This window comes from Entelurus aequoreus, linkage group LG23 (assembly GCF_033978785.1).
Source record: "Entelurus aequoreus isolate RoL-2023_Sb linkage group LG23, RoL_Eaeq_v1.1, whole genome shotgun sequence".
In the NCBI taxonomy this organism is placed as follows: domain Eukaryota; kingdom Metazoa; phylum Chordata; class Actinopteri; order Syngnathiformes; family Syngnathidae; genus Entelurus; species Entelurus aequoreus.
This window is the reverse complement of record NC_084753.1, coordinates 13,476,971-13,494,250: the sequence shown is the minus strand read 5'-3', so window position 1 is coordinate 13,494,250 and position 17,280 is coordinate 13,476,971. Positions and strand designations below refer to the sequence as shown.

Sequence of the window (17,280 nt, the reverse complement as noted above, 5' to 3'; positions counted from 1 at the left end):
TAATTTTTAGCTAGCTTGTGTGCTCAGCTGTTGTGTAGCTGCTAGTAGCCTATAGTCTGCCATGTTTACCTTTTGTAAATGACTTGCCTAAAATACAAAAAAAATACCAACCTTGTGTGCTATCCAATCAATAGCTAGCAAGAGTGCTATTGTGTGCTTAGCTGTTGTGTAGCTGCTAGTAGCCTATAAAGCCTGTCATGTTTCCCTTTTGTAAATGACATGACAAAAATACAACAAAATAAAGTCTGTGTGCTTATCGGAGGACATTTAGATGTTAACTGGCTGTAAACGCAGCGCAGGGTGCTTGTATCAGAGATTTTAAATGCAAAACGATAACATCCGACACGTGTTTTTCTGCCGATACCGGACCGATAACCGACCTCCTCCTAATCCTGACATGCTAATGCTAACACTTAGCATGTGTCATGTACCAAGCTGAATAACTGAGGTGGTACGGCGGCAAGACTGGCTAAAAAAGTCAATGTTATAATGCTAACAGTAGCAAAACCGATTTTTTTTTTCAATTCATGCATTTCTCTCAAAAACAGGGTCTGCTGTAGTTTGTTAGATATATTTTATTAGAAAAAAAGGAACCCAACAATAACCTTTTTTTTTTCTTTTTTTTTACATAATGATCAAGGATGTTTTATTATCATCGTCTCTTTCATCAGTTTCAGCATCATTACAGAAAATTTTAATAATAGTACAGCGTTGTTCAATGTCTCCTCATTGCTTGATAATAATAATAATAATAATAATAATAATAATTATAATAATAATTTCCTTAGGAGTGCTGGTCACATATCTGTACAATATGGTTCTTTTTTTTTTTTTCCTGTACAATTTTTGTGAAGTCGGTTAAAAAGGCTGTCAGTGCTTTTTTTTTTCTTAAATAGTTTGCTCAAATAAAATATATTCCCCCCCCCCCCCCCCCCCCCACAAAGCTCATCCCTGGGGGTTTATAGGAAATATCCCACCCGGTCGCCGCAGATTTAAGGAAGCGTTATCGTCTGACAATACCCCTCCCGCCCCCCGGCCCCCCCAGGCATTTGGCACCGCGCACATAAACAAGACTCACGAGATAAACGACAAGCGAAGCTCTTTGTGAAGCCGATATGATGCATACTAACAGGAGAAAAAGTGTCACCTTGCCGGGCGCTCTCCAGAGAAAAAGACCTCCATGTGCCCCCTCCCGCCTTTTCCTCTTCAGCTGCAGCACCGTGGGAAATCTGAAGTCTTCCTCTGTTTTTTTTTTCTTCTTCATTTTTCAAAATAAAAGGGATTAGAGCTTTTTTTTTTTTTCTTGTATCCACTAAGATGAGAAAAATAATATATATATTTTTGTCCTGGCAGGCACCTACAGCTGTCTATTAAAATGCTACTGCTATAGATAAGTCTAGCATTGAACACACAAAGCAACTGCAATGAAGCAACAACGTTGCCTTAATATAATAATGGTAAGAAGAATAATCATAATAATAAGAAGAATAATCAATATATTACAGAATAAATCTCTTTTTATAATTAGATTTTTTTTTTCTCCATTAAAAGTTATATTTTCTTTCTTTGAAATACTATAATCTTTTTAAATCAATGTTTTCTTATGTATCTAGGCTGTGATCAAGATGTCGACTATACCTTCTCCGAACCAATAAAAACTAGCTGTGCCGTTGCATATTACAGAATAGTCAATGATATGTGGACATGCACCGTGATCCGCCCATACCGACCGCCCCCGCTATTGACGACGGCGACTCTCTGGCCCCGTGCCTGGTGACATCATAGCCGCCCGATGACCATGACGTCCACCACCTCGCCCTTGTGCAGCTCCACGTATTGCTCGGTTTTGGGAGGTAGCATCAGGAGCCCGTTGGCACTTGCGCATGCTCATCAGTCTGCTGCTCACCTGGTTCCCTGCAGGGGACACAAGACTTCCAAATCAGCGCCCGCAGTCTTTCACTGTGGCGGCCCGCCACTGATACGTTTGGAGCGCCACACATAGATTTGGCGCTGCCTGTTTGCCCTGGCTAGGGATGGGCACCTTTCACCCTTGAACGGCTCTGATTTAATGAGCCATTCACATTTTTTACTGAGTGTACTTGAACTTGCATGGCTTCATGTTTGAGACAAGCGTTATTCGACGGTACCAGTTGTCGGTACGTTCAGTTCAGTTTCAGTTTATTTGGAATATGCATACGGTACAATGTAATGCATCACACAATTCCAGTTGTTTCATTACAGCACGTCCGAAAAGGAGTAGGAAGAAGCAGAGCTGACCACCTGAGGGCACCATAGACTGTGGATGCTTTTCAAAAAGGCTTAAAAACCCTTCTTTTTTAAAAAGCCCTTTGTTAGATTTATGTGTGCTAGTTTTAGCTATTAGGCTGTTCTAATTTTTATTTTACTATTTATTTTACTCGTTGGGGGCAGCTATTTGTTGTTCTAGCTTTGTGTTTTGTTTTTTAAATGCACAGTAGCACTTTGAGATTGTTTGTTCAATGTAAAATGCTTTTACAAATACAATCTATTATTATTATTATTATTATCTTATTTAATCTTACCCCTTTTCATACCATGGCAATTTCATCCAATTTCCTTGTTCTCTGTAACAGAACAGTGAAAGAATAAATAATAAATAAATAATATACCATAGTAAGCAAACAAATATTAAATACCGTATTTTTCGGACTATAAGTCGCAGTTTTTTTCATAGTTGCGACTTATACTCAGGAGCAACTGATGGTTTTTACAATGATTGTATTTTCTGATTTTAATTTGAAATATGATTTTATATTTGCTTTCTTTTAATTTTATGTAAAGCACTTTGAATTGCCTTGTGTACGGATTGTGCTTGACAAATATGTAAGAGGCAAGCTTAGAACACACTGGCGTGAATATCTCATGTCATACTCCATGTGGCCTGCAGGGGCACACGTCTGATGTTACCTGTGCTCTGTGCCCACGGCAGAGGCTCTTGGTGATGCCATGTTAGGATGCAGCGGTGGTATTCAGGGCGAGGATCCAGCTTCACGTCGCAGGATAACTGCAACAAAACCAGCAGCGTCCAGATGTGTCTCACATGTGTCATTGATCTCATTCTATTTGTTTCTCATTTTCCTGTTCTATTTAAATGCTGACATTCTGATACACATTAAGTATAATAATACAGTATGCCATCAACAAATAAACAGGCATGGTGCTGGACAGCCACAATGTATTCCCTTGGGCATTGGAGGTGGGTTAATTGATCCAGATATTGATATTATCGATACCAGGATAATATTGGCATCATATTGACACCAGTGTGATGAGTTGAATAAATTCCCACTCTCTTTTATGTGTTTTTTTGTTTTGTTGTTCGAATATATTATGTTGTTTGATAAATTAGTAATACATTTGCTTTGGGAGCCAAAATATGGATGGGAGCCATTGGTAGTTTTTGCTTTTACTTATTTGGCACTGTTGACTTATTTTGCACAAACAACTACCGGTAGTTTTTTGTAGATAATGTTACATTGTCTTGTATTGTATTTATATACTGTTAAATTGTTCACAAATATTGTTATATTTGTGTAGTATTTATATACTGTTAAAATTGTTCACAAATATTTTTGTTGTATTTATATATTGTTAAATTGTTCACAAATAATTTTGTTATATTTATATACTGTTAAATTGTTCAGATATTGTTGAATTTTTGTAGTATTTATATACTGTTAAATTGTTCACAAATATTTTTGATATATGTATATACTGTTAAATTGTTCACAAATATTGTTGTTATATTTATATACTGTTAATGTGTTCACAAATATTGTGGTTATATTTTTGTGGTATTTATATACTGTTAAATTGGTACCCATTCGTGGTGGGCGAAGCCTGGCGGCAAAAACTGATTCTCGACATCGCCCATCCAACTGTCATTGGGATGATCAGATCTTCTTCCAAACTAATATTAGGCTTTAAGTTCGGTAACAGATCATGACTAGATATTAATATTTGATTGTATAGCACTTTAAATTGTATTCAAAGATCAAAAAGCTTTAATTAATGAAATATGGACTTTTGTAGTTGGAACCAATTATTCAGGTTTAGATTGTTTCTAATGAGTAATTTGCTTCAATATACAAACCTTCCTGCCCTGCGATGAGTGTAGTGTGTAGTTTCTAACAACACAACAACAACAAATTTAAGAAAAAAATAAACATTCTTTTTTTGTGGTTGATTTTGGTAATTAAAAAAAAAAAGCACTGTTACAAAAACTATAAATATAGATTGGGGGTCGGCAACTTGCGGCTTTTTAGTGCTGCCTTTGTGGCTCCCTGGAGCTTTTTCAAACATTTTTAAAATGGAGATAGATGGGGGGAAAATATATTTTTTGTTTTAATAATGTTTCTGTAAGAGGACAAACATGACACAAACCTTCCTAATTGTTAGAAAGCCTACTGTTTATTATGTTTGTGTTTATGCCTCACTGATGAGAGTATTTGGTGAGCACCGTTTTGTCCTACGAATTTCGGCAGTCCTACTCACCGTAGTTGTTTGGACTATGAGCAACAGTTTGTTTACATATACAACTTTCTCCGACACTGCCACAGAAAGACGTGTTTAATGCCACTACTTCTTTGTCTCATTGTGTCCAGCAAACGTTTTATTCTGTGCGTGAATGCACAAAGGTGAGCTTTGTTGAAGTTATTGACTTGTGTGGAGTGCTAATGACTGCAAGCTAATCGATGCTGACATGCTATTTAGGCTAGCTGTATGTACATATTGCATCATTATGCCTCATTTGTAGGTATATTTGAGCTCATTTAATTTCCTATGTCCTCTGTGTATTTAATTTATATTTGCATGTCTCATGACACATTATCTGTATGTAATATTGGCTGCATTTCTGATAGTTGTTTGTGCGCCATGTTGTTCCAGACCACAGCAAATGTTACCCAGCTTTCAAAGATTGTAATAAATCTATTAGAAGACAGCCTGTGGTTTCCTTTAACTTGGACACAGACATCTATACCTTGGTAATTCTAAGCCCGTATTTTCCAGGAGTTATCTCACTCTCTATGAAGCCTCAGTTTTACTAATGTTTTTCAACGTTGTAAAAATGTGTAGAATAAATATTACATTTCAACATTTCTGTCACCGAAGATTTATGTCAGCCTGCGACACATAGCCATTTTGATAGTAGGCTAACACAGCTAATGTAGACACTTACATCATCTGTTGCCTTCATTATAACACTTATATAAGGCTTTTATTTGTTTGCGGCTCCAGACAGATTTGTTCTTTATATTTTCGGTCCAATATGGATGGCTCTTTCAACATTTTGGGTTGCCGACCCTTGTAAAGATTGGAGCATGGCCACATAATAATGTATTGTGAAGATAATACACCATGTGGCTAAAATATAGTATATGTTTTTTTTGTCTGAGGCATTTAGGAAGATGTAGTTACATTTGCATGCTTCATTATATCGAAAAAGAAGTATAAAAGAGAAGTTGATTCAATCATAATTTAAATTTTGATAATATAGCCGGTTTGTTTATAGTTAAAGGCCTACTGAAATGACATTTTCTTATTTAATGTCATGTCTGTTCATGTTTTTGTTTTGGCCATGTGTTTGTTTTTTGGACTCTTTTTAGTTCCTGGTTGCACTTCCTTGTTTGGTTTGGTTTCCATGGTCACCCATTAGTTTTCACCTGTCTTGTCACGCACCTGTTTCACGTTTCGAGTCACGCACCTGTTTTCACTGATCACGTCACTATTTAAATCTGTCTGTTTCTGTTGTTCGTCCTGGCATCCTCACACATTCACACTCCTGCCACTCTGATGATCCATGCTGCTCTTTTTCATGTTTTTTCTCATGCCATGTAAGTTTTGTTTATTAAGACCACAGTTAGTGTTTCTTTGTTCATAGTTTTTGTGCCCACGTGCATGTCTTTTGTTTCTTAGTCAAGTTTGTATTTCCGCCTTTGTGCGCGCCATTTGTTTGCTTCCTTTTTTTTTGTTTATTAGTGTTAAAAATAAATAATGTATTTAAATTCACGTCTTGCACGCGCCAATTTTCCATTGCCTTCTGGAGAAACACAACCCGAGAACCAAGTCCTGACAGTAGGACGCCAGCAGAAGAGTTTCTCCGCAAGAAAATTGGACAATTTTGACGAGGCAGCGTGGGAGGTCCTCCGCGCGATGGAGGAAGAGACGCTGCGTTATTCCTCCGGGAAGCGCAGAGACCTGATGTGGGGGCCAGATGGAAATCTGGTGCCATTGAGCTCCAGTTGGTCCGAGGACGGCGCTGCGTCACCGCAGTCCCGGAAGCGCCGCTCCAGACCAAGGACATCAGGGAAGGTGAGTGGACCGCATGCGGCGCTGCCGCAGGCTCCTCCCACTCCGGGCGGAATCAGGTTGCTGCCAGCTCCGCAGCTCCAAAATGACATCACAGACCAGGATTTTTTTTTTCTGAACTCTTTTTCTTTTGATCACCCGCCCCCAGCAAAAGACTCTAAGTCCAAGATAGAGCATTATCAGGACATGTTTTTACAAATTAGAGCATATCAGTCACAGTCACCCAGTTTTCATGCCCCGCCCCCCAGGACTCAAGCCACGCCCAAGTCACACAATTTTTTTTTTTCACCCACTCAATCCCAGGAAGAAGAAATACTTTTTGGACAGTTTGGAGGGGAAGATTCTGCCCCCCTCCACCCACCCCAAAAGACGGTTCCAGACCGCAGGGAGCGCGTCTGGGATCCGCTCCTTGAGGGGGGGACTAGGGCTGGGGACTGTTCAGGTGGGGTTGTTCTTCGGTCTGCTAAGCCACAGCCTCCAGCTCGGCCACCACCACCTGAATTTCGTCACGCCAAGCCACAGCCACCAGCACGGCCGCCACCACCAGTCTTTCGACCTGCCAAGCCACAGCCTCCAGCTAGGCCACCTCCACCTGCTCCACGCCCTGCTCCAAGGCTATCAACATGCCTAGCAGCTCCACCATGCAAAGCTCCACCATGCCCAGCTTCACGCCAAGCGCCACCAGTCGCAGCTTCACGCCAAGCGCCACCAGTCGCAGCTTCACGCCAAGCGCCGCCAGTCGCAGCTCCACGACGCCAAGCGCCGCCAGTCGCAGCTCCACGACGCCAAGCGCCGCCAGTCGCAGCTCCACGACGCCATGCGCCGCCAGTCGCAGCTCCACGACGCGACCCCTCAAGCCAAGACCAAGATTCCCCAAGTCCAAGCCAAGACCAAGATCCCCCAAGTCCAAGCCAAGACCAAGATCCCCCAAGTCCAAGCCAAGACCAAGATGCCCAAGTCCAAGCCAAGACCAAGATCCCCCAAGTCCAAGCCAAGACCAAGACCCCCCACGCCAAGACCAAGTCCAAGACCAACCATGCCAAGACCATGTCCAAGACCAACCATGCTAAGACCAAGACCAAGTCCAAGACCACCCTCGCCAAGACCAGGACCCAGACCCAGACCCTCGCCAAGACCAGGACCCAGACCCTCGCCAAGACCAAGACCAAGACCCAGACCCTCGCCAAGACCAAGACCCAGACCCTCGCCAAGACCCTCCAAGCGGCAAAGGCCAAGCTTCGCCGCCCGAAGTGCCACGCCAAGCTTCGCCGCCGGCTTCGTCTGCTGCACCCGCACCTGCGTCATCTGCGGCTTCAACGCCTGCAATGATGAAGACGCGCCTGCCTCCTCGCCTGCCACGGTTGTGGCCACTACCTGGTCGTCCGCCACGCCAAGTGCGTCCACCTCTTCGTCGGCCACGCATGTGGCCCTTCCCGGGTCGCCCACCTCGCCTGTGGTGGCGGCGTTCCACTCGCCGCCGCCACATGACTATGCCTCGGTGGATTCGGGGCCACTTGGCCTGGCGACCCACCGCCATGTCCCCCTCCCGCCCTCCCATGACTCTTGATCCTGTTTTGTGTTTTGTTTTTTGGACATCTGGGATCTGTCCGTAAGGGGGGGGGGTTTGTCATGTCTGTTCATGGTTTTGTTTTGGCCATGTGTTTGTTTTTTGGACTCTTTTTAGTTCCTGGTTGCACTTCCTTGTTTGGTTTGGTTTCCATGGTCACCCATTAGTTTTCACCTGTTTCACGTTTCGAGTCACGCACCTGTTTTCACTGATCACGTCACTATTTAAATCTGTCTGTTTCTGTTGTTCGTCCTGGCGTCCTCACACATCACACTCCTGCCACTCTGATGATCCATGCTGCTCTTTTTCATGTTTTTTCTCATGCCAAGTAAGTTTTGTTTATTAAGACCATAGTTAGTGTTTTTGTTTCTTTACTCATAGTTTTTGTGCCCACGTGCATGTCTTTTGTTTCTTAGTCAAGTTTGTATTTCCGCCTTTGTGCGCGCCATTTGTTTGCTTCCTTTTTTTTAGTTTATTAGTGTTAAAAATAAATCATGTATTTAAATTCACGTCTTGCACGCGCCAATTTTCCATTGCTTTCTGGAGAAACACAACCCGAGAATCAAGTCCTGACATTTAAACGGGGATAGCAGATCCATTCTATGTGTCATACTTGATAATTTTGCGATATTGCCATATTTTTGCTGAAAGGATTTAGTAGAGAACATCGACGATAAAGTTCGCAACTTTTGGTCGCTGATAAAAAAAGCCTTGCCTGTACCGGAAGTAGCGTGACGTCACAGGTTGAAGGGCTCCTCACATTTGCACATTGTTTACACCAGCAGCGAGAGCGATTCGGACAGAGAAAGCGACGATTACCCCATTAATTTGAGCCAGGATGAAAGATTTGTGGATGAGGAACGTCAGAGTGAAGGATTAGAGTGCAGTGCAGGACGTATCTTTTTTCGCTCTGACCGTAACTTAGGTACAAGGGCTCATTGGATTCCACACTTCCTCCTTTTTCTATTGTGGATCACGGATTAGTATTTTAAACCACCTCGGATACTATATCCTCTTGAAAATGGGAGTTGAGAACGCGAAATGGACATTCACAGTGACTTTTATCTCCACGACAATACATCGGTGAAGCACTTTAGCTACGGAGCTAACGTGACAGCATCGTGCTTAAATGCAGATAGAAACAAAAGAAATAAGCCCCTGACTGGAAGGATAGACAGAAGATCAACAATACTACTATCAGGAGACACCGAACCAAACCCTGGACCTGTAACCACACGGTTAATGCTGTGCCGCCTGGCGAAGCCTAGCAATGCTGTTGCTAACGACGCCATTGAAGCTAACTTAGCTACGGGACCTCGACAGAGCTATGCTAAAAACATTAGCTCTCCACCTACGCCAGCCCTCATCTGCTCATCAACACCCGTGCTCACCTGCGTTCCAGCGATCGACGGCGCGACGAAGGACTTCACCCGATCATCGATGCGGTCGGCGGCTAGCGTCGGATAGCGCGTCTGCTATCCAACTCAAAGTCCTCCTGGTTGTGTTGCTGCAGCCAGCCGCTAATACACCGATCCCACCTACAGCTTTCTTCTTTGCAGTCTCCATTGTTCATTAAACAAATTGCAAAAGATTCACCAACACAGATGTCCAGAATACTGTGGAATTTTTCGATGAAAACAGAGCTGTTTGTATTGGGACACAATGGTGTCCCAATACTTCCGTTCACTCCGTGACGTCACGCGCAAACGTCATCATTCCGAGACGTTTTCAACCGGATATTTCCCGGGAAATTTAAAATTGCACTTTATAAGTTAACCCGGCCGTATTGGCATGTGTTGCAATGTTAAGATTTCATCATTGATATATAAACTATCAGACTGCGTGGTCGGTAGTAGTGGGTTTCAGTAGGCCTTTAAATGGATCATTTCCCTTATAATATATTTTCGCAAAAAAGGCAAAATTATATTGTGTAGCTTAGATGCACAAATCACCGTGGCGACAAGGTCAGGTTGCTTACCCTGGCTTTGATGATAGTAGGCCTTGGGTCCAAAATGCCCTGCATCTTCCTCAAGGCGGGTATGACAAAAAGATTACAGGTGACGACAGCGGATACGGGGTTTCCTAGGACAGACGGACGTGTGGACAGACGGACGTGTGGACAGACGGACGGACGGAAAGAGAGAGGAGAGATATATGAAGACCAGCTCCTCACTGAACACCAGCGGAGTAAATCAAGTCTTTCTCTCAACTTCACACACTACCTGGGAGGGCAAAGATGAGTTTACGAGCACCGTCAATGTCCAGCGTGGCAAATGTTGTTGGGAGCCTACAGAGAAACAGCACAAAAGTTACGTTACGCTGCGTTTACCCGCCTTTTATTCAACGTCGCTTTACCCTGGTTTCATGAAGACCCGACCAAAATGGATCTGAGCATGAAGATCAATATCCAGCACCTGCTTAAGGTAGTCCTGCAGAAAACTCATCTTTCAGCTTCACTGCCCACAACACTGGGTTTCTACCAGCAGATGTCAGCGACAGTCTGAGTGTGTACCTTCTCGCCCATGGACACTCCGCCTGAGGTGATGATGACGTCAGCACGGCTGATGCCTTCATTCAGAGCGTTGAGAAGGTCATCGGGGCTGCGGGACGCACATTGACTATAATATATGGAGACGCAAAGTGAGAGAAGACAGAAGGCGGCATACTTGTCTCCCACAATGCCCAGATTGATAGTCGGGTAGCCGTGCTCCTGGATGGTGGCCAGCAGGGTGGAGCGATTGCTGTCCCTGATCTTCCCGGGATGAAGATCATCTTCCGGGTTCAGCAGCTACAAATAAAATGAAACAATGCGAAATAAATAAGTAAGCACAAACAGAAAGTGTTTTTGAGAAATATTCTTGAAACGGCACAAGTTTTGCATCTTTTGGCTACTAGAATGTATCTAACAAAGGATTTTACTGCACTTAGAGGCAGCTCTAGCTATTGATTATTTACCATGAACCATCTGATTTGAATTACTATTGGGAACTTGATCATATTTAACTTAGTGTGTGAGTTACATTCTTTATATAATCACTTTATTAGCAAAGTAAAATAAGTGCAGAGTTAACATCTGCAACATCAACGAAGCAATTTACATGTAAAATGTATTAAGTCAATTTGTAACCTTTAAAGTTAAAGTGCCAACGATTGTCTCGCACACACTAGGTGCAGTGAAATTATTCTCTGCATTTGACCCATTCCCACAGGGGAGCATTGAGCAGCAGCGGTGGCCACGCCTGGGAAACATTTGGTGATTTAACCCCCAATTCCAACCCTTGATGCTGAGTGCCAAGCAGGGAGGTAATGGGTCCCATTTTTATAGTCTTTGGTATGACTCGGCTGGGGTTTGAACTTAGGACCTACCGATCTCAGGGCTTACACTCTAACCACAAGGTCACTTAAACACAACTTCTTTGTTTTGGTCACAAATCTTTTTTGGTGGGGATTCAAAGCTTTCTTTTGGTTACAAATCTTCTTCTTACAAATTGTTTTGTGGGTTGCAAATCTTTTTTGGGCGGTTGTAAATATTTTTGGGGGGTTAAAAATAATATTTGATAATACATTTTTTTTCTGTTAAAATCTTTCTGTGGTTACAAATTGTTTTTTGTTAAAATATTTTGAGGTTACAAATCTTTTTTGGGGGTTAAAAATAGTTTTGGTTACAAATATGTTTTTGGTAAAAAAATTATTATTTTTCAAAAATAAATCTTTTATGATAACAAATCTTTTTTGGTAAAAAATATTTTTTTGGTTGCAAATTGTTTTGTTGCAACAAATCTTTTTTGGTAAAAAATATTTTTTTGGTTGCAAATTGTTTTGTTGCAAATCTATTTTTAGTTACAGACCTTTTTATTGCAAATAGTTTTGTGGGTTGCATATCCTTTTTTTTGGGGTGGGGAGGTTGTAAATACATTTTTTGGGGTTAAAAATGTTTTTTGGTTATAAATCGTTTCTGTAAAAAATCTTTTTTTGTGATTCAAATCTTTTTCTGATAAAAAGTATTTTATTTTAAATTGTAATTTTTGGGGGACGGGGCGTTTGTGGGTTGCATTTCCTTTTTTGGGGGTTAAAACATGTTTTGGTTATAAATTGTTTCTGTTAAAAATCTTTTTTGTTACAAATCTTTTTTTGGGATTCAAATATTTTTTTGATTAAAAATATTTTATTTTATTTTATTTTATTATTTTTTGGGGGTGGGGGGTTGTGAATACTTTTTTGGGGTTAAAATTCATTTTTGGTTACAAATATTTTCTGTTACAAATCTTTTTTTGGTTACAAATTGCTTTATTAGTTAAACATCCTTAGGATTTTTGGATTAAACGTATTTTGTGGTTATATGTTCCTGATTAAAAATAATTTTGGCAAAAAATATGTTTTTAGTAAAAACATATTTTTTGTGCAAATCTTTTTTGTTTCATATCTTTTTAAGACATATTTTTTGATTACTTATCTTTGTTTTGGTTAAAACAAAATTTCGGTTAGTAATCTTTTTTTTGATTAAAATCTTTTGTGGTTACAAATAATTTTTTTGGTTAAAAATCTTTTTTGTCAACCTTTTTTTGACTAAAAAACTTTTTTGGTTCCAAATTGTTTTGTTGGTTGCAAATCTTTTTTTAGTTACAAATTTTTTTCGGTTAAAATTTTTTTTTTCATTAATCTTTTTTTGGTTACAAATCTTTTTTAGGTTACAAATTGTTTTGTTGGTTGCTAATGTGTTTTTGGTTACAAATCTTTTTTTTTGGTTAAAAATATTTTTTGTTTGCAAATATCTTTTGCTAGAAAATCCACTTTTTTGTTTGGTTGCACAAAATACACCTTTCTCTCCATATAATAACTGCCAACGAGTTGGATGATTTTTTTTTGCAAACAATGCAACATTTTCCTTAACATATTCCACTAATGGGCCGTACGGTGGACAAGTGGTTCGGCAAACTGTAGTGTCTAAATGGTTCACAGTTTGCCTACATCCGCCCTGTTATTGACTGCCTCTCACACAAAGTCAGCTGGAATAACCTCCAGCTCACTCACGACCCTAACAAGAACAAGCAGTATAAAAAATAATTGGATCCAACTTTATAATTATGCGTGAATCTTAATATGAAAACAATATTGATAATTACAGATAAGAAAAAGCGGTATAAATAATTAAGATGTAAAATAGATATGTTGATGTTGTACATCCAAAGGGTTAACAATATGGTCCTAACAAGAGAACATTTCATACATTATATTCAGTTCTGAATGTTGCAAAAAAACTGGCACACTGTTTCTGCAGCTAAACACTCACAATGATGAACATTTATGAAACTACATTAAAGTACACATGCTGTAAATTCAACAAAACCATTTTTTACCTCATTTCCTGTTGACATAACTGCTACCACAGGGAATTTCTGGACCTCCACCTCTGTCACCCCCACTGTGGCAAGGAGGCCGATCTCAGAGGGACCCATGTGGGTTCCCTTGGCCAGCACGCACTCGCCACGCTTGATGTCATGACCGATAGGCCTGACGGGAAGGCAGGATGAGGAGATCACAAGAAAAACTTCACTATAACACCTAATTAGTACAAATAATAATAATAACAATAATAATACATCTATAGTAGTGACGTACAGGTGCAGTCTACACCTTTGTTTATGGCTGTTAATTGGTTTTTGGCATGACCGTAGTAAATACAAATGTTTCCCGTGAAGTTAAAACTATTTGAGTATTGTAGGTTCTTTTAAAGCATACAAAACCTGTTTACAAATTTCTAAATATATATTTTGAAATAACATAACCTAGTTTCTTTTACTTAATTCAATATAGTAATGCCAGCTGAGCCAATCGGTGGCCAATGCGCTCGGATTGGTTTGGTCTCCTCTAGTTTCCAATACTACTGTAGTTTTGCTTAATTTAGGCCAAAACATTGTACAATGCTTTAAAAACTTGTCGATAACTCCAAAAGTTAATGGCCGGATTTTGATGAAATATCAGAAATGATAAGAAATAAGTGATTGCCTTGTGTTTACGTTACAAAGCACAACCGGCCCATCATTTTTTGAGCTATGTTGCTGAAATAAACAAGAGTGAACCCTCTTGTCAGTCATCCACTGTCTTAGTCTCTCTGTGTATGTGTGTGTGTACTGTATGCGAGTGGCACTGCACCCGCCTACACACACACACACAAAGACTAAGACAGTGGATGACTGACAAGAGGGTTCACTCTGTTTATTTCAGCAACACAGGTAAAAAAATGATGGGCCGATTTTGATAAAACATTTAGGAAATGTCTAAAATTAGATAAAAAACAAGTCATTAGATTTTGGGGGCGATCCAGATGTCGGTCTGGATTTAGGATTTTTTTTAAAGGATTTTTTACGATTCAGAGATAGGGCCCGGCGGAGGACTGCTTTTATTGTTTTAATGTAAAATACGTGCCTTGACTCAATAAAGGTTAGGCTCATGCATTATTATCATCTTTATAGTCATTTCTACAGCACAGTTATGGATTTAGGAAAATGTGTTTATTGGAAAGCCATGAGATTAATCATAAAAACTTGTGTTAGGTAAATTCTGTGCGATTAAACTCCCAATTGCACTAACCTGATGTCCTGGCCTGGCCGAGCCTGCACTAAAATTCGTACTTCCAGCTCCTCCGTGCCCTAAAGGACAAAACAAGTTCAACATTATAATATAAAAACAACATTTTTGACTAACTTTGCCACTTTTCCACTGCACATACCGGCTGGGCTCCACATGCACCTCTGTGGGTTGAGGTAGATGTTTTCTACTTGAAAATAGGACCCCGCAGAAATGATATAAATGAAGGCATCAGTTGGAATGAGACACTGACAAACCAACAATGTAACAATGTGGAGACAGTGGAGTCCAGAAACTGGGTACGTTTACATTAGCATGCATGTTTTTGTCATTTCTAGCAAGGTAAACCTAAATGTCACTATGGCTCGGTATCGAATTTGGTACTTTTATAGGCACCGACTGAATTCCGTCGGTATTGATCTACGTAAAATTAATACGGTGCCATATTTTGATACCTTTGTTGCCTGTGACGTCACATCCGGTTGGACTAAACACCGGCTAAACGATCAGTCAAGCAGCACTCAGGGCGGACGCAGCCAAACTCCCTCGAAGTAATGTTGCGATTTTCAACACCAATAAAGCAAGTATGATGGTAGAAAGCGCTTGAACATAAAAAAAAATAAGGCACCACTCTTCCAAAATACGCGAGCTTGATGCTGGATCTGGTAAAGACAGGCTACTATTAGCATTAGATTACATGGTGATTTCAACTAAGATGAATGTTACAATCAAACAGCTTGTGTGTAATACGCACAATACTTACAGTATAAACACTTTGTAGGGCGCAACATAACACATTCAGCCTCATGGAAAAACGACTTTCTAGTTAGACAATAAACAGTGCAGTGATGTTTTCTAATGACCGTAAGTCTTCAACTATACTAAGTATTTCAATGGTTGGAATCTGCATGATATACTAGTTACTATGGTCATCTAATGAGTTACTATGGTCATCTAATTAGTTACTATGGTCACTATGAGATATCTCAGATTGTAGGTGGGTTTTTTTTTACCCTTCACGTTCATATTTCACTATGTTTGTTGCATTTTGGTTGTGTTTCGTTTGATTGTAAAATATGTAGTCAATATTCAGTGTTTTATCCTTCATAGATAATATTGTAAATCCCACATTCTTTATTTTCATGCACATTCTGGGTGTCTCCTTCAGTAAAAAAATTTAAAATTCCATTCCGTTTTTTAAGGCGGTCTGTCATAACGTTTTTAGCTTTCAATGATTATTGTGAGGTTTTGTATTAGTATTCCTAAAAATAGACAGACACACTTTTTTATCTAAATCTGGCCCCCCGAGTCAAATAATTGCCCAGGCCTGGTCTATACAGTACTGCCATCTAATGTCTTGAAAGTGCAACTCCATTACAGTTTTAAATGCAATAAGAAAACAAGATATATCAACTGTATAGCACTTACCATAATCAGCTCATTTTTAAATGTTGCATTAAAAAATAAAATTTTATTACCAAACAATTAGGGATTGGTACCGTTCACCGACACGGTACCGATATCAGATACCTGGGAATAAATAGTCAACGGTACAAACTTTTGGTACTTTTGTGTCTGTTAATAAATTGTAATAGTTTTTGACGATCAAATCGAATATTTTGTAGCAATGTTTAAAAATGAGCTGATTATGATGATTGCTGTCCAGTTGTTATATCGTGTTTTATTATCACATTTCTGAATCTCATTGGCAAGTATGGCACTAAGTTACAATTGCAGTTGCAAGTCCAAGACGTTAGATGGCTGTAGTGTACAAGTTATGGTGTGTTGGTCAGTTCAGTTGTTGCTGTCTGTTGCGCCCTAGAATGCGTTAATACTGTAAGTATTGTAATTACCATGCAGCAGCTGTTTTGTTCGTAACATTCATCTTGGTTGTAGTTTTCATTTACAAATTTGAAGTTGTTGAAATTAAAAAGTTCAAATCGCTAATGCTAATCAGTAGCGTGTCAATAGTGATGTATATTAGCATCAAGCTAGAAAAAAGTGGAGCCTTGCTTAACTGTGTTTTTGAGTGAATTTCATTGTTGGCAACTTTAGACTTAGACTTCCTTTTTATTGTCATTTAAATTTTAACTTTACAGTACAGATAAGAACACAATTTTGTTGCATTAGATCATGGTAGTGCAGGATAAAAGAGCAATAAGGTGCAGATATAAATAAATAGATTACTGTGCAGATTAATATATTGCACTTTTGCATATGCATCCACGTTTATGGTTGAATGTTATATTGTCTTTATATTACAGCGAGTTCATCCATTTTTGGGGGGAATTGAGGGGATTATTATGATGCGTTCAAGAGTCTTACGGCCTGAGGGAAGAAGCTGTTACAGAACCTGGAGGTTCTGCTTCGGAGGCTGCGGAACCTCTTTCTAGAGTCCAGCAGTGGAAACGTAGTTTGGCTGAGTCCGCTCTCAGTGCTGCTGGAGTGAGTCAGCAGCTGAGTCGGCAACCAGGCGTGATGTCACGCGCAACCCAGGTACAGAAACATGGCAGGGTTCGGATTACACGTGAATCAGTGCTTGTTAGGACCAGCGGGATTCGGTCTGTGCCAAAAAATGGACCGGATTCGGTACCCATCTGTACAAACAATTAACTTTTATTAATACACACAAAAGTACAGAAAATTGGTACCATCTATTGCCAGTATCGGTTCAAATGTGAACTGTGCTCATCACTAAGCCCAAATGTGCTCGACCGATGAGCGAGGAGCCATTATCTTGCCACTATCTCATGAACTGAGCCAGAGCGAGCTGAGCA

At 40.1% G+C, this 17,280-nt stretch overlaps 1 protein-coding gene across 1 annotated transcript in view; it reads right to left on the bottom strand.

Annotated features, from left to right (window-relative positions):
- Positions 1–1,044: 1,044 nt before the first annotated feature.
- The window catches only part of gphnb (gephyrin b), a 224,793-nt gene continuing 208,557 nt past the window's right edge, over positions 1,045–17,280 (bottom strand). Inside the window, 11 exon segments of the mRNA XM_062034299.1 lie at positions 1,045–1,878; positions 1,880–1,914; positions 2,947–3,043; positions 9,894–9,997; positions 10,135–10,202; positions 10,271–10,344; positions 10,428–10,515; positions 10,582–10,703; positions 13,273–13,426; positions 14,507–14,565; positions 14,646–14,690. Coding sequence (XP_061890283.1) covers positions 1,780–1,878; positions 1,880–1,914; positions 2,947–3,043; positions 9,894–9,997; positions 10,135–10,202; positions 10,271–10,344; positions 10,428–10,515; positions 10,582–10,703; positions 13,273–13,426; positions 14,507–14,565; positions 14,646–14,690 — 945 coding nt within the window. The 3' untranslated portion in view covers positions 1,045–1,779.